General features: G+C 36.0%; 1 protein-coding gene across 2 annotated transcripts in view; it reads right to left on the bottom strand.

The window, feature by feature from the left end:
* The window catches only part of LOC120413418 (sodium- and chloride-dependent neutral and basic amino acid transporter B(0+)), a 205,739-nt gene that overhangs the window by 4,769 nt on the left and 177,382 nt on the right, over positions 1-23,588 (bottom strand). Inside the window, exons 1-6 of one of the 2 annotated variants that reach the window (XM_039574233.2) lie at positions 17,373-18,110; positions 4,885-5,116; positions 4,525-4,682; positions 4,412-4,455; positions 4,256-4,348; positions 3,921-4,187 (exon numbers count right to left, since the gene is read on the bottom strand). In XM_039574233.2, coding sequence (XP_039430167.1) covers positions 3,921-4,187; positions 4,256-4,348; positions 4,412-4,455; positions 4,525-4,682; positions 4,885-5,116; positions 17,373-17,462 — 884 coding nt within the window. In that variant the 5' untranslated portion in view covers positions 17,463-18,110. Of the gene's footprint in view, positions 1-3,920; positions 4,188-4,255; positions 4,349-4,411; positions 4,456-4,524; positions 4,683-4,884; positions 5,117-17,372; positions 18,111-23,588 lie in introns of those variants that run through there. The other variant, XM_039574232.2, reaches the window with a different exon arrangement.

The raw sequence follows: 23,588 nt of genomic DNA, 5'->3' as shown, positions 1-23,588 counted from the left end.
TACATTTGAGAAATGATAAGAATCGGATAATTATGGCGCCTTCCAAAGGTAAAAAAGTAAAACAGTTCCTTTTCTCCATACATTTTGACGATTTTTCCCATACAAACTTTAAGCGATTGGAGGGAGGGGTTCCCGTGGTCAGAATGAGCTCAAATTTGGAATTAAGCCTAGTGATGGGTCAATCTTTGATTTCAGGGGGTAGCCCCAAAAAAGTCCGGATTTGGACCACCCTACTGCTCACGCCTTTTTAGGGCAGCTTGTCCTATTTGTTCATTGAACCTCAACACTGACTAGAAGAAGAGAACCAAGACATATCAGGCTAACTTGTTTGTATCTGCTCCGTACGTTCCCTGTTTAATCGAATTATCGAAAAATTGGTAATGATCTAGGAAGAACACACCTAAGAATAAGTATACAAACCAATGAACAAGGTATAAACCAGGATCAAATCAAACAGACAGCAGACGAATACAAAAGTACCTACGAAGTAGGAGCACAGAACTGAAGTCAGGAACAAAGACCGGAGTAGTTCAGCAATTTAGATCAAATCGACGACTAGGCCTGCAGAAATGTGTATAATATGTGCCTTGGATAAATGGTCAAAAGCCTCATCGTCTGTGCTGAATGGGGTTATCCGCTTTATCCACGTGGACTGTAACGACGGAATTCATAGAACAACTTTCCAGGAGCGGTAAATTTTCTTCGAAGTCACGAAGTTATTAGGCAAAACTCTTGTGCCAAAACAGTAAGCGGGATAATGCCTTGACATCACCAATAACAATCGACATCTTCCGCTGATGTTCGGTGACAGTGCTCCGATTTTACAGTGTTTCTTGAAGAGCGCACATCTTAGATTCCTTAATCTTACGTCCCGAGTTAAGAAGGGATCTATAATAACGCAACAGTTTACTTCATGTATGTGGCCACTCAAGTCGGGAAATCGGGAAAAAGTCGGGAATTGGCCAAAATCTACCAAAAATCGGGAAATTTTCGGGAAAAGTCGGGAATCCCAAGCATACTTGTTTGAAAATTATTGTCTTACTATTGAATATTTTTAAATATACAAGTTTCAAATTAAATTCACTCATTTTCTCTTTAGTAACTAAATTCAAATTGATGGTTCTTTTTTTCAATCGATTTGAGAATGATAATGCAGAACTTCGAAAGATTTTTTACGAATCAATAATTTTTATTAAATTTTGTTTATCAAACAAGCGGAAACATCTAGCTTGAAACAACAACAAAGTTAATGAAAACCTAATGTTAAATAGGGCCTATTTTTAAGGATCTGTTTCATTTAGTCACATTGAAAATTTGGTATAAGATTCTAACTTGAGTTTGGCAATTCTAATATTTTTTTCCAATTTTTCCCCTTGAACTTTTTTGTCATTATAAAGCTATAACGCTTTCTAAGCCCAGTGAAAAAAAACATAATTTAACCCAAAAATTACGAACTTCTCGTCACAGTGTCCTGAACAGCCAAGCCAGACAAAAATCTGTATTTAACAGATTTTTCGATCCCAAAAATCTGTATATAAAGATAAAAAAATGATTATATTAATTTTTTAGCAATTTATCAATTGAATTATGCTTTAATATGATTAAAAAGCTTGAATCTGCTGTTAAAAATATGAAAAAATCTTCTACGGCTTCAATTTGACATTCGGATAAAATACGGATTTATTTTTAAGGAATATACAGATCTGCTTTATAATAATCTGGCATCGTTGGTCCTGATGCAAACAATGATCGAGCTCGAGCTGTCACAGCCCAGCGAAATATTGTACGTTTCTCTCACAAGTACACGCCGCGCGGCATTTCTAACTTTGCCGTAGACATTGTGCCGCTATGGAGGCCTACAGGGCAAAAACTAATGTTGTAAAATGTTTGTTATAGAAAAATCGTAAAACTATGAGAAAAACAGCGATTGGCCAAAAAGTTAATCGAGGTTTTCAAGCGAAGATGGCGTTCGAATGGTGAACGCCTGAAATGTCAAAATCACGCAGTGGTACCAACATTACGGAAAAAGTGTACCATGGCATGACAGCCACATTTTTTTTCTAATGTTGGTGCTACTGCGCGATTTTGACATTTCGGGCATTCACCATTTGAACGCCATCTTCGCTTAAAAACCTGGATACCGTAGGCTTATAGTTCATGAAATTCCCAAACTTTTGACCTATGGGAGTATGGGTGTTGGAGGCTGTTGCAAAAAGTTATTAAGGTTTAAAAAAACCATTTTTAACAGTAATTTGCAAAAGTTATGAGAAAAAGTCAAACCAATCCTGGATGTCTATAGCACATTTTGAGGGGCTTCAAAGACCATTCGAATGCATCTAAGAGAGTTGGAATTGATGAAGTTTTACGGAAATGCGAGCAATTTTATGATTTTTCATGTTTTTTGGACCTCAAACTTCAATGCCCGTTTTACCCCACTTTCCTTTGTCGTAGAGGGCTCATATTTGGCATAAGTTCATCTCATGTATAGACAAACAAACCCTGAAAGTTTCATCGAAATCGGAGCACCTCGATACGACCTGTTTCACATCGGTGAAAAACTCGCTCTTAAAAACATGAAAGAAATATTGAAATTGTAAAAAAATAAATCCAAGATTTTTTGAGTTAAGTTGATCAAATATATTTAAAGAATTTGTCTCTTCAAATATTTCACAAAATGAGTGGTGAAACATGGAATCTTATCAAACTGAATTTTTCATTGAAAAATATGAAAAATGGCAACTAGATTAATCAACATTTATTAATAAAAATCAATATCAAAATTTAGAAAACTTAAAAGGGAACCCGGTAAAATTTTTTAAAGTTTATGTCGTCTACCCCCCTTAAAATTTTTTTTTTTCGAAAAACATTAAACTTTTAATATCCAGAGAAAGATCCAGAAGTCTAATTAATTGAGAACAATCTAAAATATGCCTTTCCCTCCATTGATAAACATATTTAGCATGTTTGGGCTCGTTTGAAAATATTTCAAACTTTTACGCACCGCAAATTAATGATTGCAAAACAATTGGACAAGTGTATAATGCATTTTAAAACACTTTTTTCATTCAAATGTTGATACCGTGTAATTTTTTTTTTTTACCTTTTTTTTATTTTGTTTCCCTTTGATCAGAATCGAGGGACATAAACTTCAAAAAATATTTGCAACGGCCTAACAGTAATCATGTTTTAAGCGTTCTTTGATTTAAAACTAAACAAAATTATAGTTATAAAAATTCAAATTCAGTATCTTTAACATTATTGCCATTTCCAGTTGAACCGAAGTATCAAAAATTATACGTTTGCCAGTTTTAAAAATAGCCATTGAAATTATAAGACTAACTGTTTCTGTTTCCATTTTAATTTTTTTTTTCAGGAATTTGTTGGTAATTTTCTGTTTTTACGAAAATTGTCAATAGTTTGATTTTTAAATTCATTTAGGTTGTTTTTCGATGGCTGATATCGATTTTTTTATAAAGAGATTTTTGTTTCAAATCATTCTTTAGATAAGAAATGCCTATTATTTGAGCTTCTAGAAAAGTCGTGAAAAAGTCAGGAATTTGAAAACGGGATTTGAGTGGTCACCCTGAACAGCACTTCCCCCAACAGCACTTCCCACTGAGAATTTTTGCTCGAGCCTCGAGTCGATCTGACTCGAGATCGAGTCTACATCGAGTCGAGGCTCGAGCCAAAACTCTCAGTGGGTTGTTTTGTTCAAGTGTACAGAGCGGATTTGTTAATTCGTATTTCGCTAGTTCGAGTGTCCAAATTCAGATTGTCGCTAAATCGAACATGTTCGAATTTAAAAGCACTAAAACGTGATAACTAGATCAAGCACGTGGTTTCAAACTTTGATAGCTGTCAGACGTTTCAAGTAGCAAATTCGGATTCGCTCCAACTCCCCGAAACAACAAGCTACTCACTTGATGGCATCGCCCTTGTAGAGAAACTTCCCGGTCAGCACCGGAATCGCCCCGATGCCGATGTTGAGCGAGTAGATGACCTGCACCAGCGCGTTGAACCACACCGTACTGTCCGCGAACGACTCCGGATAGAAGGGCCACAGCTCGGGCACGTACTCCTCGTTGATGGCCTTGGTCACCTCCCAGCCGGTCTGGAACACCAGCAGGATCAGCGCCAGAAAGCCAAACAGGTAGATCGACCGCCGGTTGATCTTGGCGCTGTGAGTACTGGAAAATCGACGAATTTCAATGAGAATAACTGAGGGACAAGAAGACGTTTTGATGTCGAAACTTACCACACCATGGAAATGACCCACAAAAGTATCAAACTCAACGCCAGCAGTCCAAAGTAGAGGGAACTTCGCCACACTGGACGGAGAAATGTTAATCTGCAAAAGGTTCAAATATTTGTTAGGGAGAAACATCAAAATTGCACTTCCGACTTTACTCACTTCAAACATTCCTGTCCGTTGTTGGTTTCCACCTCATAACCGTCCTACAAAAAGCAAAAGTAGAATGTCTTCAAACATTACCAAAAAACTTAAGGGCTTCAGAGTTGACTCACATGAATGGACTGCTGGTTGATCGTCACCGCCTTATCACACTCTCTAAATGGCACAGATTTGATTGACAGCATGCCGACGTACAGCAGCGCAATCACCGACTGCATCGAGGTCCAGATCGCCGCCAGCCAGGAAGCGATGCGGCCGACTAGGCTAGCACCTGAAAACAAATTAAGGGGTTAGGATTAGGTCAGAAGTTGGATCCGTTCTGATTTCATTATTATTATATTTATGCCCTTTAAAAATTTTAAGAAATGGTAAAAGATCAAAAAAGTTAGTCAGTTAGTTAAATTGATTGATTTGCCTTGAACCGTTTCTTCGATTTTTTGCAACCATCCACTATTCCTGCCGGTACTACTCACCCTTGAGGAAGGGCGCCGCGCGCCACATGTGGGCCGAACCCTGCCCCAGGAACTGGCCGAGGGAGATCTCGAGCAGCACCACCGGCAGTCCGACCAGCAGCAGCAGGATGAGGTACGGCACGAGGAACGCGGACCCGTGCTGCTGCAGCTCGCGTGGGAACCGGGCCACGTTGGCGTAGGTCAGGTTCAGACACAGGCATAGTAACACGCCGCGAAATATTGATGATCTTGACTGGGGAAGAGAGAGAGAGAGAGAAAAAACAGGAGAAAATGTCATTAATAAACGTCGGATTAGTGTCCTCGCGGGAGGAGGTACTTTAATTGGACGGTTCGCGATCTTCATTATGCAATCTGGTGTGGAGTGGCAAAAGAGAGGTGGAATTATGTTGATGCAATCGGAGTCAGAACAACCATGAATGTAGGTCGACAACTTCTGTTAGCCCGCGAGATTCAATAACGAAAGAGAAAAACCATCCAGGAAGGAGTTTGGAACCTGTTCGACATAATTATTTTCACGTTTTTTTGGATTTGTGGATAGACGAAGGCTACAAACTACATGCTCAACAATTCATTTTTATTTTGCACCTTTCAACTGTTGAAATTAGATAAAGTTTTTTGCACATTTCTTAGAGCTATAAAGTTTCGTCAGAATTGTTGGCAGGTGTAGTTTGTAAGTGATGTGAAAATGCAATGATTATTCCCGACGGAACTTTTAGAAATATTAGTTGGGAGCGGACACATCCGGTGCAAAACGAACCACCACGACATCCGAGATTCTTGAGATTCCTGTCCCATTGTATATATCTGCACTGTCAGGTCCTGTATAGCTGTGGGGGATGCAATCCCTGTATAGCAGATAGCAGTAAATTAAAACATTAAATTTATGAAAATGTCCAGTGATTGGAGAAAGATTCCCATCATTATATGTTTTTTTTGCCCTATATTCCATTTATCAAATAAAATATCTTTCGTCCTCCTTTCCCGCCATCCCATACTTCCCATATGTCCACGTATCCGTCCTACCCTGTTGATTATGTGAAATCCCAAGTAACATTTTTTTCCAGGAGTTCTACAAGAGCTCTTCGAGATAGCTACAGCATAGCAGTTTGGACCGCGGTAGGGTAAAATTCTCTTCAGGAGTTTGGAAGAGTACTTGAAGAGAATTTTATCCTACCGCGGTCCAAACTGCTATGCTGTAGCTATCTTGAGAGCTCTTGTAGAACTCCTGGGAAATAATGTTACTTGGGATGTGATACGTTCACTGAATCTGTTTTTGCTGTTGATGCAACGCAGTAGGTTTGACCACACTAATTTTTTGTTGTACATTTTGAGGAATACTCGGATGTACTGCAATCATTAATATTGACAAAAAAGAACTTGAGGTGTAATCGAACCTCAAGTTCTTCCAGGATGCTTCCTTCGGACTGGCTGCGCTTGTGTTCGATTCAAGTCGATGTTTAGATTACACCAATAAAGGAGTTACGCCATTGTGATCTCATAACGCCAGTTTGAAATTTTTACTTTGGGATTAAACTCTGTCTACTTGAAAACAAAATCGGGAAAAGCTACTGCTCTTCAATTGTCATTAAGCTTTGTTCTTAGGAATATTTCGTGACAAAGCAAAACTTTAGTCATCTATTAAATGTCAGCAAAAAAAAAAAACTTATTGCAAACATTAAAGTTAATGTCAGGAAAAGCTTCAGTTTCGTCAAGGTATGATAGTTATGGGCTCCCTGAACACGCTCCAGTCGAAATAATTGAATTTTACTAAATTTCCTACCAATAAAAAAAATGTAAATTTTGTGTATAAATGCTGCTCTTGCCGTTTAATATTTTCGACTGTTCAAATAAAGTTAAATTTTGTTAGTTTAAACGTCTTTATATCGATGTTCGTGTACTCTCTCGTAGTAAGCTTACTGGGATTTCTATGTAGATAGTACAAGAGAGCACTCGGTATGTTTGAATAAATCGTAGTATTTGGTCAAATATTCCCATATGTAGGGGAAATATACCCTTTATCGTACCATTTCTATTATCAGCACATCAGCACTTTGATAATGAATTACAGCTTTTATAAAGTGTTTCGTAGTACTTACAGAGTAATAAATAGCTCAAATAATAGAGGGGAAGCAATTCTCCATTGTTCATATCTCTAAAAATGTTTTGAATAGCAGAAAACTGCAAAAGTAACGAAATCAGGTCGAAAAGCTTAGTGTGACAAAATTGGGCATATTTCCCCTACAATACTTTACAAGTAAACATTAATTTTACCACAAATCAATGCTTGTCAGCGCTTTTTAATTTGAAAAATGCAATCGAAAAGTACTTTCCAGATTTTTTGATAAAGAGCCTCGTTCTCAAGATATAGTCACCGAAAGTTTGATTTCAGCGAAATATTTGCAGTTTTTCGATTTTTAAAAGTAGTGACCATAAGTGACCATTTTTGATATTTTTCAAGTTCAAAAGTTTTGCTATAAAATTGGCTAAGAGACATTTAAGATTGGACCTCAGGTTGCTACAGCGGCTTATATAAAAAGAAAGAGAAAAATTTAAGTTTTCTATGTCTTACCCAAACAACCCTCAATTTTCTAATGCCGATGTCTCTGCAACTAATGTTGAAAAAATGTTGAAAATGAAACATTTGTGAAATTTTCCGATCTGTTCGATAACAATATTTTCAAAAAATAAAAAATAATCAAAATCGAAAACTGCAACTATTTCGCTGATATCAAACTTTCGGTGAACTTATTTAGAAAATGAGGCACTTCTGTAAAATTCGTCAATCTGTAAAATTCGTCTCGAAAAAAAATTAGCTAAAAAAAATAGGTCAAAAAATTGTATGTATGAAATTTGATTTTTTTCCTAAAATCACTATTTTTCCAAAATTCAAACCTCGGCGGCAAAATTTTTGACCATACTTCTCTATAGCTCAAAAGTTGCGAAACATATAAAAAAATCTTAAAAATAAAAAATTAGAATTTTGAGAAATTTAGTTTTTGTTGAAAAAAATCCTATAAAAAAAATCAATAAACTTCCGTGCATCTATTTTCTGAATAGTCCTCATTAATACCAACAACTTTGCCGAAGACACTAAATTGATCTATTTTTTTTTTTTCAAAAGTTACAGATTTTCGAATATTTTAGACAGCTGCCAAAATAGTATGGAGACATGTCTGGGTGAACCAATGACGCAAAATGGCTCATAAAAAGGCCCGCATAAAGTTTGAGAAAAAAAACAAAACATAAAAATGGTCGAAATCGGCCGATTTCGTAGAGAATTGCTTTACAGGAAAAAAGATAGTTTTTTGATTAGTAACATCTAAAATGTATCACAAATTTTGAATATTTTATAACTCGAAAATCATTTTCGATTATCTTATCGAAATCTTATAACCCGAAAATCATTTTCCCGAAAATTACATATCCCCGAATGTCAATTTCCTGAATGGCCATTTTACCGAACTGTCCTTTATTAAATTAAATTTCCCGAATGATAAACCTAGACCTAGATATAAACTAAATAGTTTTTTAGTGATATTTTTACAAAAGTACCTATGACCTTAATATTAAATTTTCCTACGTGTGTTTTTTAAATATTTCGGGAAAGTGTCTTTTCGGAGATGTGGCATTCGGGGAAATGTCTTTGCCGGAATGTGGGTTTCGGGGAAATGTCATAGATTCGATCCTTATGGCAAATTTAACGTACTTTCAGAATCTTAAAAAAATATTGAGTTGTTTTCTTTGAAATTTCCGAGTTATAGCAAAAAAAAAAAAACTGAAAAAAGAAACGTCAAACCGTTGTAACGTCAGAATGTGTCTTTTATATTTACTTGCATGCTATTTTTGTTGCACAATTTGAAAACAAAAACACTTTCTTTTAATAAATTAGAAACTCAAATAATAATTTACAATTAATGGGTAAATTAGCAATCGGTTTGGCACTGCACAAAAACACTAAGTTTCATTGTACGAAAGCTAAGCTCCGTTCCTCAGCGCGCTGACACCACATCGGAAGTTTACAGTGGACGTCCAAAATAGAAGCAATACGATGCACTATCAACAGTCAAGCTTTTGAGCTTGAGTTCTGTGTTTAGCTTAGTACCTGTTCTGCAAGTGTTTTTTGTTATTACAGCAGTGTGGAAACAACCTCAGTTTTGAAAATAGCAAGGCCGTAAATGGTGCGATATTTTTGTTAGAGTTTCCTGAAGTAAATACATACTTCTTAGTTAACTAGGGCAGACAAAGTTTCAGTAAGACCAGATCGTGTGTTACTTTGAAATAATATTTCTGATTAAGTGCTATACAAGAAGACCATTTCCAATAATAACTGCTACATCTATTAGTGCTCCAGTTATCCACTGCATTCCTCTATCGAGAGGTGTGGTATCCTCACCACGTGTCTCGTCCCACAAGGCACATTTAGCATGTTTACACGATACAGTAGCCGACTGAGTGCTTACCACAATAGCTGTCACTACCAGCGGTCTATAATTATGCGATAAGTTTTATTGTTGTTGTTAACACTCGGCGTTCACTTTTTTTGCTTCACTCTGCTTTACTTTACTTTGCATCATAATGGCTCGTCAAAACCGTTTCACGTCATTCATTTTAAGCTCATCAGTCTGTGGTGGAAAATGTAAACGAGGAAGCGTAAGCAAATTTATCATGCAAATTTTTCACCAACGATACTGTCGCGATAGATGTATGAAAAGTGTAGTTTTGAATTTGATTATGCTGCCAACGCAATTAAGTCCCAAGTCACGAATACCTTCGCGTTGAGTCTGGTTTATTTCTGGAGTCAGATTGCACCTGAGCCGTGACGTGAGGATTAGGTTACACACACACGCTGCTTCGATAGAAACGGCCGAACGGACCGGTCTTCTTCTAAGGGTCGACCTATTTAAAAGCTGCATTTGCAAACTTTCCTGGTTGGTGTTGGTCACCTTAAGATCCCGCTGGTTTAGGTCTAGGTGGGTGCAACAACTAGGTCAACTACTTCAAGGTAAGTTCTGATCACTTCGGTGATGGTATTCGTAACCTGTTAAATTACGTGTTGATCTCAGATTCTTGACTTGTTTCGATTTTGTCATGCTTGGATTTGTCTTTTGCAAAACAGCAGAAAATCCGATGGTGTTTAACTATTGTCTAAAATTGATGCTTAAAATATTAATAATATTAATCAACAAATATTCCAACCACAAGCCTTTCTTTTGTAAATTCTTCAATTGAAAAGCGTGGTGAAAAAAGAAAATATTTTCGGAATCATCAAGTCACCATGCAAAGGGTAGGATGATTGCAGTTATTTTTATACCAAACATTAGTTCAATTTCTATGAATTTTGGCATTTTGTTTGGTTAGTTTTTTTTCACATGTTTAATCTTCATGTTTGTTTTAAAATTTTAATGTGTTTCAATTTTTTTATTGTTGGCAACTTAACTTAAGTATGTTGTGATAACATTTTTTAAGATCGCTTGAGTTTTTTTCAGGCGATTTAATTGTTTTTAATGATCGAATAATAACAAACAATCTTTTTAAATATACATTCAGTAGAAACATTCGACTTTTTCTGAGTCAAAGTACTCTGGTATAGGGACCGTGGAGTATTTAAAAAAAAATCCCTCTTAAACTTACTAAATTTAATCACATGTTCATTCTCAGAAATTAATATTTGACCACCAATTTTTTTTTCTACGTATAATTATAAAATAATGGAGAATATTTTTAAATATTTTTTGATATTATAGTTTTGCTCCTTGATTTTTCAAGTGAAACTTTTAAAGGGAGGGATAGAAACTTTTGAGAGATTTTTCCGGGGTTCAAAAGTTTTAGAAAGACAAAACTATTGCATCTTGTATTATTATCATTAAACAAGATCAAACTTGTTTTGTAACGCCTATTATGAGTCTGTTTCACATATATAATTTCTATAATCTTCGCTTTAGTTCTGTTCGGTAAATTCTGTAAATAATAATTAAATATTGTTAAAGTTGGCGAAGATAATGTAAAGCCAACTGAAAAAAATTTAAAAAATATAAAAAGTTTGAAATTGTAATTTAAGGTTAAAGCTTTGTCAAGTTCTAAGACAAGAAGAAAAAGACATTTAACTTAAGGAAAAATCTTTACATAAATTCATTAATATATTACATTTTTTTTAAATAGCATTGATGTACACATTTTGTGAAACTTTTTGCTGTAAAATATGATTTTGTTTTGTGACATTGCTTCTCCTCTGACTAGCCTTATAACCTCGATTAGTTATGGATAGGATTCGTGATTTTAAATGGCTTCAAAAAAGAAAATTTCACAATGGCCTTTAAATACTTATTTTTAATATTTAGCTTTACTTTTGCCGGTGCTTTTAAATGTCCCTATAAATGGCGGTATAAACACACAAAAAAGTATACAGGACCTTTTTAAAAGTAAATTCAAAAAATCTTCAATCGAATGTTGATTATCCTCTCAATTTGTATTTATTGGGCTGGATGAATAAATATTTTCATTTTTTTATATTTGATCTGCTGACGTAAGATTGTAAAATTGTTCAATCAGCTGATTGCAAAACGCTAAGATCCAGATTTAATACAAACATAAATAAAAACTTATAAATAGACATGGGCATTCTTTTTTTTCAAAATATTCGCTTTGCAAAGCTGACATTTTTTATGCAGATTAGGCCGATGCAAATATTTTTCAAAGTTTTTGTCCCTCGGCTCTGGCCGGGGTCGAGGGGGGGGGAAATAACAAGCCATAGTCTCAACATTTGAATGCAAAAAGTGTTTTAAAATGCATTTTACACTAGTTCAGTTGTTTTGCAATCATTAGTTTTCCTAAAATGTAAGATTTAAAGAAAACTAAAATTTTAGCGAAAAAAAACTCTTTGCGACACTAAACATGGGAAATTTTCAAAAATTCAAAAGATTTTTAAATTAACCCAAACATGCTAAAAATGATTCAAAACGCAGGGGAATGCATTTTAAATTGATTTCAGCTGATTGCAGTTCAATTTCCATTGAAATTTTGAAGTTTTTTGAAATATTTGAAGGGGGGGGAGACAAAAAATATAAATAAAATTTGTACCAGCTAGAGGGTGACGATTCTCGAGATTTTCAATTTCCCGGGAATCGAGAGTTGAATTTGGCCATTTTCCGGGAATTCCCGGGACCCGGGAGTTTTTTTACTATGCCAATAGTGGCATAATTTAAAAAGAAAAGTATAAAATTCGTTACTCATTCGTTAAATTAAGTATCCTCATAATTTAGAGGAACTATAAAGTTTACTTTAATAGTTTAAAATGTTCACGAATCATAATTCGCACTGAGTGATTTTTCAAATGTTTATTAAATTTTTGTGAAGTAAAAACATAGCTAATATATAATTTCCCAGTATCGAGATTTTTGCAATATGATGAATAACGACTCAAAACGACAATTTAAACTTTTTTCATCATTTTTAAGGTCAACTTTAAATTTTAATTTAAGATATACATATTTACAGTTATCAGGAAAACTGGAGTGTTTACAATTGGCGAACCTTAACTTTACAAAGATTACCGCTCCAGAGTTTTTTTTTTTTACAAAATATAATTAATATTGAGGTTGATGTGAAACATAAAATGGCCTTTTACACAAAAAAAAGAAATTACCTTGATACAGCGAAATTACCTTAGGTACTAAGAATTAAAAAAAAATACATAAGCATTGCTATGCTCGAGAAAAGATATGGAATTTGAACTTATCATGAAGAAGCTATAACCTCTTAGAAATAAAAAATAAAAAAAATATTTCTAGAGTTTTTTTTATAACGTCCTATAAACATATGAAACCCAATATCTTATAGGACATTAAAAAAACACTGGATTTATAAAAAAAAAAACATTAAATTTCATTTCTGGGGTGTAACTGTAAAGTATGTTTTAAGGTAAATTTTGGGGTCCAAATTTTTTTTGTCTTCTCTCGATTATTGTTATTGGAATTTTTGACAAGTTAAAATTAAAAAAAAATATGAATAGAAAGATTAGAGAAACACTGGCTTATTCGAACTTGAACATCGAACATTAAACATCCAATGTTCCAAACAATTTTGAATTTTTCAAATAATTCTTGATTAGTTTATATAATTTTGCTTCAATAGTTTAAGTTTAAAATTTCCCGGGAGTCTCGACCGAATTTCCCGGGAATCGAGAGGTCCAAAAATGGTCGATTTCCCGAGAATTTTTTCCCGGGAATTCCCGCTCGTCACCCTCTAGTACCAGCCTTTGACTAGTTCGTATTTATTTTGCATTGCGAATTTATTTTGTTTATAATGGTCTTTAATTCTTAAGACCATTACGTTTGAATACCTCCTCAAAAAATGCCTTATCAAGATGAACAGAATCCAAATCTTGAAATTTGCAATGACAAAAGCCGAACGAACGCTTGCGATCCGATTTAAATAAGCTTTGCATTTTTTTTTCAGTCAAAATTGGACAGTTTTTGACATCTTGAAAATTATAAAAAGTAAAATATGGATATTTATTTCAATCCTGAAAATATACTAAATACCTGAGGTAAAATAATCATTTATAACAAGCACTTGCAGAAAAATAACATTGATAACATGTTAAGCACCTCTTGACACTTTTAATAAAGATTGTTCCTGCTTATCAGACTTATTTAAAGAAATTTAGATTTTTGACAAAGAACTTTGTCCTAAGGGCACTGTCTACGGGTGTCAATCCAAAATTTCGCGAAGCGAAAGTGTAACGATTTGTGTCGTCTTTCAAATGCTTATATCTTCCCCCCCTATCAAACAATCTTTATGTTTTACCCACCAAACGAAAGAGGAAGTCTTAAAGTACAAGTAGACTACCTCGTAAAGTTGATAAAACTTTGTTGAAGTACTTAAAAGTTAAGACGAAAATAAAAAATCAGACCGGAGTAATCCCGGTCGCTGATTGGTTGAGCGGTTTGCTCTCTGCCACTGCTTCGAAAGTGTCGAGCCGTCACAGCCAAGCGAGGTTATAAAAGAGCGCCGCGCCACCGGTCGAAGCTCAAACAAGTCCGAAGCTTTGCACGAGGAGGATCGAGAAGCAGCAGCAGCACAGCAGAGCCGCCGAGAGGAAGGAGAGAATTGTTCTGGAAAGAGAGGCAGAGCAGGCGCTGGAGGGAAAATTGCCGGCAACTTGGAGCAAACTTGGAGTGTCATCATCGCATGGTTTTATCAACGTCATAGGACGTTAAAATGGCCCTTTTCAGAGCCAATTCACACGAAAGAGTATTCTTCAAAAATCTGGTTGGGTACGGTAGTGAGTGTTTGTGTGTGCGGAAGGGAAATCGAGAGGCAAGTTTGGTGCTTGAAAGAGCACCGAATTACGCATACACACAAACGCGGGCTGGAGAGCTTCATTTGTGTGCATCTGGTTTCTGCAGTGCAGCTACCTGTCGCCCTACACGAGTTTGCTCACACCTAGTGGCCACAATTCGGAGGGGCCCGAGTCCCCGGGGGGTGTTCCGATGGGGGACATTTGCCGAACCATAAGAGTTAGGGCAATATGGGTATCAAACTTTATGGTTTTTGATACTGGACATGAAATTTGACATATCGGCAGTAGTGGCCACTATGCGAAGTGGCCGAAGGCCCCGCGGATGTTCCGAAGGGGGACATTTGCCGAACCATAAAAGTTGGGGCAATATGGGTATCAAACTTTATGGTTTTTGATACTGGACATGAAATTTGACATTTCGGCAGTAGTGGCAACTATCCGGAGTGGCCGGAGGCCCCGCGGATGTTCCGATGGGGGACATTTGCCGAACCATAAGAGTTAGGGCAATATGGGTATCAAACTTTATGGTTTTTGATACTGGACATGAAATTTGACATTTCGGCAGTAGTGGCCACTATGCGAAGTGGCCGAAGGCCCCGCGGATGTTCCGATGGGGGACATTTGCCGAACCATAAGAGTTAGGGCAATATGGGTATCAAACTTTATGGTTTTTGATACTGGACATGAAATTTGACATATCGGCAGTAGTGGCCACTATGCGAAGTGGCCGAAGGCCCCGCGGATGTTCCGAAGGGGGACATTTGCCGAACCATAAAAGTTGGGGCAATATGGGTATCAAACTTTATGGTTTTTGATACTGGACATGAAATTTGACATTTCGGCAGTAGTGGCAACTATCCGGAGTGGCCGGAGGCCCCGCGGATGTTCCGATGGGGGACATTTGCCGAACCATAAGAGTTAGGGCAATATGGGTATCAAACTTTATGGTTTTTGATACTGGACATGAAATTTGACATTTCGGCAGTAGTGGCCACTATGCGAAGTGGCCGAAGGCCCCGCGGATGATCCGATGGGGGACATTTGCCGAACCATAAGAGTTAGGGCAATATGGGTAGGGGAGATGGGGGTAAGACGGCCACCCTAAGGGAGAAGTCTAATAAAATTTACACAACAGATTATTTTGATCTCAAATTACGTACATATTGTTCTACTACTAGTCCATTATAGAAATGACATAAATTAGTTGGTCTAAAAACCAATTTTCAATACTTTTCAGCAATTTAAAAAAATAATTGAAATCGTATATATATGAAATACGCGGGGTAAGACGGCCACCCATGTGGGGTAAGACGGCCAGTGCTATAAATTAACTTAATAACTTTGCTAAATCCACCCAAACACCTACATGGTTGGTTCAACAGACTTCTCTGAACATCATAACTATTTTGGTTGAAAAAAATCAGGTTTCAAATGTGAAGAAAAATGCTGTTTAAAAAATTTCATATTTTGGCTCAGTGAATTTCATATTATTGCGACCACATTTTATGAAAAACTATGAATTTTTACTACAAAACAAACACAATTTGATACAAAAAAATTAGTTTGTGTATTTCGATTAGAATAAGTAAATCAAAATTATGTAAACAATATTAAATTAGCGATTTTTATGAAAAGTTTGATAGGATTTCATACTATTCAATGAGTTTTGCTATATCACAGTAAAGAATGTTGTCGAAACGGTAGTTAACAGCATTTTGATTAAAAATGGATAGTTTTATTGAAAATGCTTTTCCTTTATCTACAAATATGTCTTAATAGTCAAAAACCGTCAAAAATATAACCTATATCAAATAAAATCTACAAATTACGGGTGGCCGTCTTACCCCCGGAGGAGGTGGCCGTCTTGCCCCCAAATAAATTATTTTTTTAAACATTTTTTGTAAACAGTTCATCGCATTTTTTGAACTTTTTCGAGGGACATAATCTAGGGAAAACTTCAATTTAACATGAAAAAATATTTGAAGACAGAAAAACATATTGTTATTTAACAAAAATGCCTAAGTTGTAATTCATGAAAATTACATCCAGTTTCAAGTTCAAAAATTATTTGTTTATTTTGAGCTATTTTTATACTATTTCAAACAATATTTCTGGCAAAGGTGACTCCATATGCATTATTTAGCATGAGGAACAGTATTGCTAAACATTTTAGTAATATTCATTAGTATACTTATTAAAACAGTGGGGTGGCCGTCTTACCCCGCCTGGCCGTCTTACCCCCAGCTCCCCTATCAAACTTTATGGTTTTTGATACTGGACATGAAATTTGACATATCGGCAGTAGTGGCCACTATGCGAAGTGGCCGAAGGCCCCGCGGATGTTCCGAAGGGGGACATTTGCCGAACCATAAAAGTTGGGGCAATATGGGTATCAAACTTTATGGTTTTTGATACTGGACATGAAATTTGACATTTCGGCAGTAGTGGCCACAATCCGGAGTGGCCGGAGGCCCCGCGGATGTTCCGATGGCGGACATTTGCCGAACCATAAGAGTTGGGGCAATATGGGTATCAAACTTTATGGTTTCCGATACTGGACATGAAAAGTTGCATTTGGCCATTATCTAAAACTAAGCAGTAAAAATAAATTGAAGTAATAAATAGATTGCTGCGAAGCATTTTTTTTGTGCCGCTGCGAAAATCTGTTTCTGGAAATTAAAAAAACCATTTTGTAATCAATTAGAACCCTGAAAAGGGCAGTTTTAATGTTTGCTGTTAAAATTTACTTTCCTGCCGCCGATTGCTTGCAACAGCCTTGCAAAAACATTTCAGCATCTTGGTAACTTTCGAGTGGTGAGTGAAAGTCGATTGATTTCACCTTGAATTCTATTTTAGCTCCACTTGCAATTTCCGTCCCCTCAGTTTGATAGGACGTAATTATATGGGAATCATGGAGAAATTTGGACCGGACATTCTAATCGAAAATTTCAACAATCATCTTGCAAAGTTCTTTGTCATACTGGTCATGTGTAACATAACCACCTGCACCTTTTTTTCTAAATTTATCGCAAAATTTAACGGATAAAATATTTGACAATTCATCAACACTAGTTATGGTTTAATCTTGATAAAATTTTGCCAAATTGTAAACAGAAGCTACCTAACAGAATAAGAAAAACATTTTCTCCAATTGACGGTTTGCCAGCTTCCGGTCTAAACCCCTTACCTTCTTGTAGAACCGAAACTGTTCGTCGTCCCGCGTGTAGTACAGGTAGTCCAAGAGGTACTTCGTGTTGGTCGCATCAATCTTCCTCATCGTGGAATGCCAACCGCCGTAGCAACCGGCAAATCGCCAGCCAATCGGCCGATCTCTTACCCAGCAGCAACAGGAAATAACCGTCCAAAACCACCGATTTCACTATAGTCTACAGTCTTCTTGGCAGTTATTTCTTCACACGAAGCTGCCTATTACACAGATTCAACGGGTCCGGGAAATTGGCACTCCCTTGATTTGGTTCCACTTTCCCACACGAATTCCAGGCGGGAGCTTCTCCCCCTTCTCCTCTATACTTATAGCTGCTTCTAAACGTTACTTAAGTTCAACGCGACTTGGTCACACTTTCGGAACGCCGACGACCACCGGTGATTACCCAAACTCGTAGATTTCCTCATGACCAAGACCGTCACCTCCAATCTGGATGGCTGCACTGCCGCCGCTGCAGCTTCCAACACTGTAGCTTTTCCTTCTTCTTCTTCTTCGGGTGTAGCTGCTGGGTCCAATTGTGCAACCGAGACGACGGTGATGCATAATTATCGATTTTAATGCATAATGACAGACCCTTAGTGCCGCCGCAACTAGTTGTACTCCGCCTCAAGTTTCTTCAGCATTGACAGCGCCTGGCTAATCGCTAGTTCACACTCACTATCTCCCCACAGCGAGGGAGAGATTACAATCTCAAACTCATCATCCTAACCCGACTCACACAACACCTAGAAGACAAAACAGCACCCCAACACTAAAGATTAGTACACAGTTGGTATTATTTTCACTTTTGTTTTTATTTTTTCACTCCCAACAAGTTTAGTCGCTGAAGCGAGCGTAGACTAGGACGGTCTCTCTAAGCTTGCAAGTTTAAGTCCGCGGCGTTGGCGTGTGGCGCATCCGAGATGGTTGAGATAACGAAGCGATCAAGCGTGGCGGATCGGTTACGGGAGGTGGTGTAGGATTGAATCTAGCTGCAGCAGAAGTTTATTTTTTGCGCGAAACATTGTTGTGCAACTTGCGGCTAGGGTTACAATTCGCAAACCTAATAAACTTGGGGGTGGATTTTAAAATTTTCAGGTTAAACATAGCCGAAGAGAGTCACTTTTGCCAGACAAGGTGACCTACAAAAGTGGATTTTGAGCTGATTTTTTAAGTTTTTTTTACAAAATTTAAAATTTGCTAATATCAAAAGCGAAAATTGAATTGCAATTCATAGATTTATGAGTTGTTCTGAAAAAGTTTCATATCTTGAAATGTTTAGATGGAGTTAAAACATAAATCAGTAATAAGTGTTTGCTCAAAAGTGGATGACCGGAACAGCACGAATTATTTTGTTTTTTTTTGTTTTGTAGATTTTTGATAGGAAAAAATCAAAAGGCTCCCGTTACTGAAGTGTTAAAAATCGAGAGACATGTCATTTTATTGGAAATACTTTCTTTTTATAGTACAATAATGTTCTACAAACTTGTAGGGCAGACAAAAACAAAACCAAATATGCACAAACAAATTGGGTTTACTTGCGTTCTTCACGAGTAGAGCTTTTAATTTCCCGGGGCTGCAAAAATCCCGGGAAATTTGAAATTGAGTGGAAATTGTTCTGATTCAGGTTCTTATCAATATTTTTCATTCAATTTGAATAGGGCATCATGTTTTCATCTTTAATATAGGTATTCTAAAATATAAATGATCTTCGAAGCAGTGCTTCGAATCATGCAATAAAGATAAAAAAATCCTAATCTTAATCTTTTTTTTGCTGAAGTCTTAATAGAAACTGGATTCAGCTCTTGAATATAATAGTAAAGCGTTAAATTTAACACAAAAATCTGACATTTTTAAAGTGAATTATTAATGTTTCTAAAAATTGGACCTAGTATATTTGTGTGATTATTTTACCTCAATTAAAAGTACTTTCAAACTACAAAAAGTTGTTCAACATTTAACAATAATTAAGCATTATTATTGGGCTTCTGATTTTTCACAGCAAATGTACTGAAATTATGCGGCATGCCAATTATAAAAAAATGGAATTTCACGGTAATGTCAGGTTGCTCTTAAATCTGTTTGAAATAAATAGAACAATGTGTTGTTTTAGAATATTTATTTTCAGAAAAAATAAAATAACTATCAAAAGTTCAAGATACATAATATAACTCCTTGACACAAAATATTGAATGTAAATTTCAAGAGTGTGATTTTGCAAAATTATCAACACATGAATTTACGATTCAGCTATCCCAATTCTATAGAGACTTTAGAAATCTAAATACGAGAATACCAGAATAATTTTCTAGAATCTCTCCAATACGAAAAACTTTCTCAATTCACCAAGAGTAGAATCAGTAAAATAAGTTAAATATTTTTTAAAGAGATTTTCAGCAAAAAGGATTATTTCGAAAAAAAGAGGCAAAGTTTTATTCATAACATTTTTTGTAACATATGTTATTGACAATATCAGAAAATTATAAAACATTGAATAATGTTTAACAAATTTTGTATCAACAAGTTTTATATTTTAAACCAAATTGAATAAACTGGGCCGTAGCCCAGTTAAAAAGCAGGCAAACGTAAAAAAAAAAAACAAAACAAACTGAAATGATCGAGGGGTTAATGGATGCGAAAATCATGTTCAATAAATATAAAAACTTTTTTCAAACTTTTATTCAAAATAAAGTCACAATTTAAGAAATATGAAGAGTAAGCATTGTAAATAAGTTTAAGTAAATTTTATTTTTATGTTTCAACAGGAAAATATTTTGCATCGGTGGTCTCCTCGTAATTTTTCGTTCAGCCCAGTTAGCGAGCAGCATTCGGTGACTGGGCTACGTTCTCAGTCCATTTATCGAGCAAGTACTGAATTCAAATCATCTGAAATTCTCTCACGTTATATACAATTCATCTTAATTTTGCAAAATTTTACAGAGATTTAAAAATAAAATAGCTAAAACTGTTGTAGCCATGTTAAAATTAAAGCTTTTTTCGATGCATATTTACAATTAATTTTCTGCATTTCGAATTAAATGAAAAATATCTACAAAAATTAGATCTAAATTTAACATGTAATCAGTGATGGAATCGCGATCGCGAGAAAAAATCGAAAGGGAACATGGCACTCTTCTCTCTCTTTCACGAAAGATCCGGAAAAGAAAACTCAAAACATCACTACTACCCAAGCTGGTTTTGTCGAAAAGAATTCAATTTATATTTGATTAATAAAATTTAACACAGATATTTTTATTAAAATGCTTAAAAAGAGGTAATATTTTACTTTAATTCCATAATATTATCATTTCTTTGGCCAAACGAATAAACAAGAACCATTTCCAGTTTTGACTCCTTCAGAAATTAAAATTATCTACAATAAACCTTGAGATGACATTTTCAGAAAAGGTGATTAGTTTCACAAGTAGGTAAGTTTAATTGGATTAAGAGGTATACTTCCATCTGAATTTCGGGAATTCTCGGAAAACGAGAAATATTTTATAAGCTCATTTGGACGTTTTTTTGTAGTTCTTTATGTTTCTTAATTTAAAAAAAAATCCACATTAGGCAGTGCTCGAGCCAAAACAAATGTCTAAAGCATCTAATGCAATATTTGCAGAACATTCCGAAAAACATTCCTTCAAAACCATACAAATGAATTTTAGGTATGAAAGTTTCTAAAAACTGGTTAAAAATGGTCAAAATTACTTATCAAAAAAAAAAAAAACGGAAGATTCTGATAACTCGTTAAAAATGCAAGTAAACCCTTTACGTTATAAGGTTTTAATATAATTTAAATACTTTTCGTTTAGCTTTTGTCCATTGAAGTTTCAACTTGGCAAAATTGCTTTTTAATGTCCAAGACAAGTCTGCAATTGATACAACACAATGAGCGATGTTAAGCTCGAAAATTATTGTTTTTGTCTGATTGTTTCCCACCTGTCTCATCGTTCCTGCCAAGTGCGTCTACAATGAGACAGTTGAATAGCTCTAGCTGTAGAGGTAGGATCAATCTCATATTTTGGGCAATGTTATAACACTTTTATAGAAAGAAAATGCAATAAAAATCTCATTATAAAAATACAAAAATCATTGAAAGTTCAAATTCAAAAGTGTCTCAATGATAACTACGCTACATAAAATTGAATTTTTCATAAAATAAGATGTTTTGACAGTTAAGTAACGGTAAATGACAGGTATTTAAAACTTTTTTCAATTAAATTACGTTTTTTGGAACGCCATCAAATCGGGAGTCTAATTTTGAAAAGTCCCTTGGACAAAAAATTACAATCTCTTCACGGTTTCGAGCTAAAATTCTTGGAAACGTGTCTCAGCAAAAATCCAGAAGGATGAAAGTCGTACCCTCCCACCGTCACGAGATATTGATTCGTGATCAGAAGTCAAAATTACCTCTTAGTGCAATGTTTCAAAGAAGAGGAGTCGAGGCAATTTTTTTTCCGATTTTGTGTGAGTTGGTAGAGAACGACCCCTAGTTGACTTGATGGGTCAACCATTGAAGTCAGATATTTAAAAAATTGAAGAAAATGCTTACAAAAGCCAACCAAATCATAATCTCCAGTAAAACAACAGCACTATACTAGCCAAGTCCTCACATGCATTTCTGCCGATCCGCAGCTCAAAAATCTCCCCCACACACAACTCCATTCCATGAATGACTGGAAGCTTACGGTGCGAAACTTAATTCCGTGCGCCCGTGCAAACGCGCGTGGGAATTCTCTAAGCTCGCTCGTATTGAACCGACGCTGGTTTTGACAGACGCCAGCGCCGCTCAAATTTAAAGCGCGTGGGGCAACTCTTGTGTCACCCTGAAATCCGGACGGGCTTCGGAGTCTGGGACGCCCCCGCATTCTCACAGTGTTTCTACATAGTTTTGTAGTTATTCGGGGGAATTCAACTTTATACTTTGGTATGGTGCAGCTTTTGTGGAAGTTTTGCCTTCTTCGCGCAGGAAGTTTGCTTATGGAAATGTTTGGAACTTTTCACTTGAAGTGCACTCTGTGCGAGTTTCACAATAGTTGGAAAACTTATTCAAATAAAGCTCAAAATGTTAAATAGAGCATTTCTGCCCATAATTGAAAATTCGGCTATTATGCCAAATCAAGTATTCCGAGAAAAACGCGTTTTAGTGTTTGTCACAAAATCTCCGTCAAGGCAATTTCCCATAAGAGTGGCATATTAGCCGTTTGGTTTTTCGCATCGGCAGCCAAGTCTAAACACTATTTCAGTGAAATTCAAGTTCCAGAAGATGCGTTGGAACATCCTCTACCACCTGGTGCTAATATCTCGATATCGCCAAAAGTGGATATTAGCCGTTTTTTCAATGGTGGGCAGATTTCCTCTCCTATTTCAAATGGGGAGAGGCAAGTCACTTTTTGCGACAAAGTCTTCCATCAAACTGCACCTGTTGCACCAAGTGAGGAGCTTGACTGCAGGTTTTGCAGAGTTGGTAGGCGGATGGATACTTTAGTCAAATGCACCATGAGGTGTAACATTTTCCACGCTTCGACGGCCATGATCTCGATATTCCTCGGTTCAGTCAAGCCTCAGCCTGTGGTGGACGAGGAGAGATGAGTGTTGCTGCTGCCGTAAAAGGAGTACAAACTCTCGCAATCGGGAAGCACTCTGAAGCACTGTGAAGAGTGTAAGCATGTATGATGTGGAATATCAGCAGCAGTGCAGCAGTGCAAATGTTTTACATGCACCTCGATGTGTTAATGCATTGGATGCAGGCAGCTTTTAGACTAATGGGATTTTGTTTTCATATTCCGTTGCATAACTGTACGGAGGAAGTGGTGAAATTTTGGTAGTAAAATGTTGAAACTTTCAGTAATTTAGATTTATCCTTTTAATTCGATCTTTACTTAAGAAGTCGAAAAGTTTTTCGTTGATGAAATCATTGATCAGATTTTCAGTGCTAAAAAGAGAACTTGGGTAAAATTTCTGATCAATGGTTACCAACATATCATCGATTGAAAATTAAGGGTCAATTAGGTAGAACTCATTTTAGTAATTTTCATTGTTTGCATGGTCGTACTTCAGCAACCAAAGGTCGGATCAACAATTTTCAAAAAAGAAAATTGTACAGAATTTTCTCAGCTTTTCGAATATACACATTTGTTGCAGAAATCGACAAGGATGGACACTATTTTTTTTATTTCAGAAAAGACAATTTTGCTA

The sequence above is a fragment of the Culex pipiens genome, chromosome 3 (genome assembly GCF_016801865.2).
Source record: "Culex pipiens pallens isolate TS chromosome 3, TS_CPP_V2, whole genome shotgun sequence".
Classification (NCBI taxonomy): domain Eukaryota; kingdom Metazoa; phylum Arthropoda; class Insecta; order Diptera; family Culicidae; genus Culex; species Culex pipiens.
This window is presented reverse-complemented; position numbering and strand designations above follow the sequence as displayed.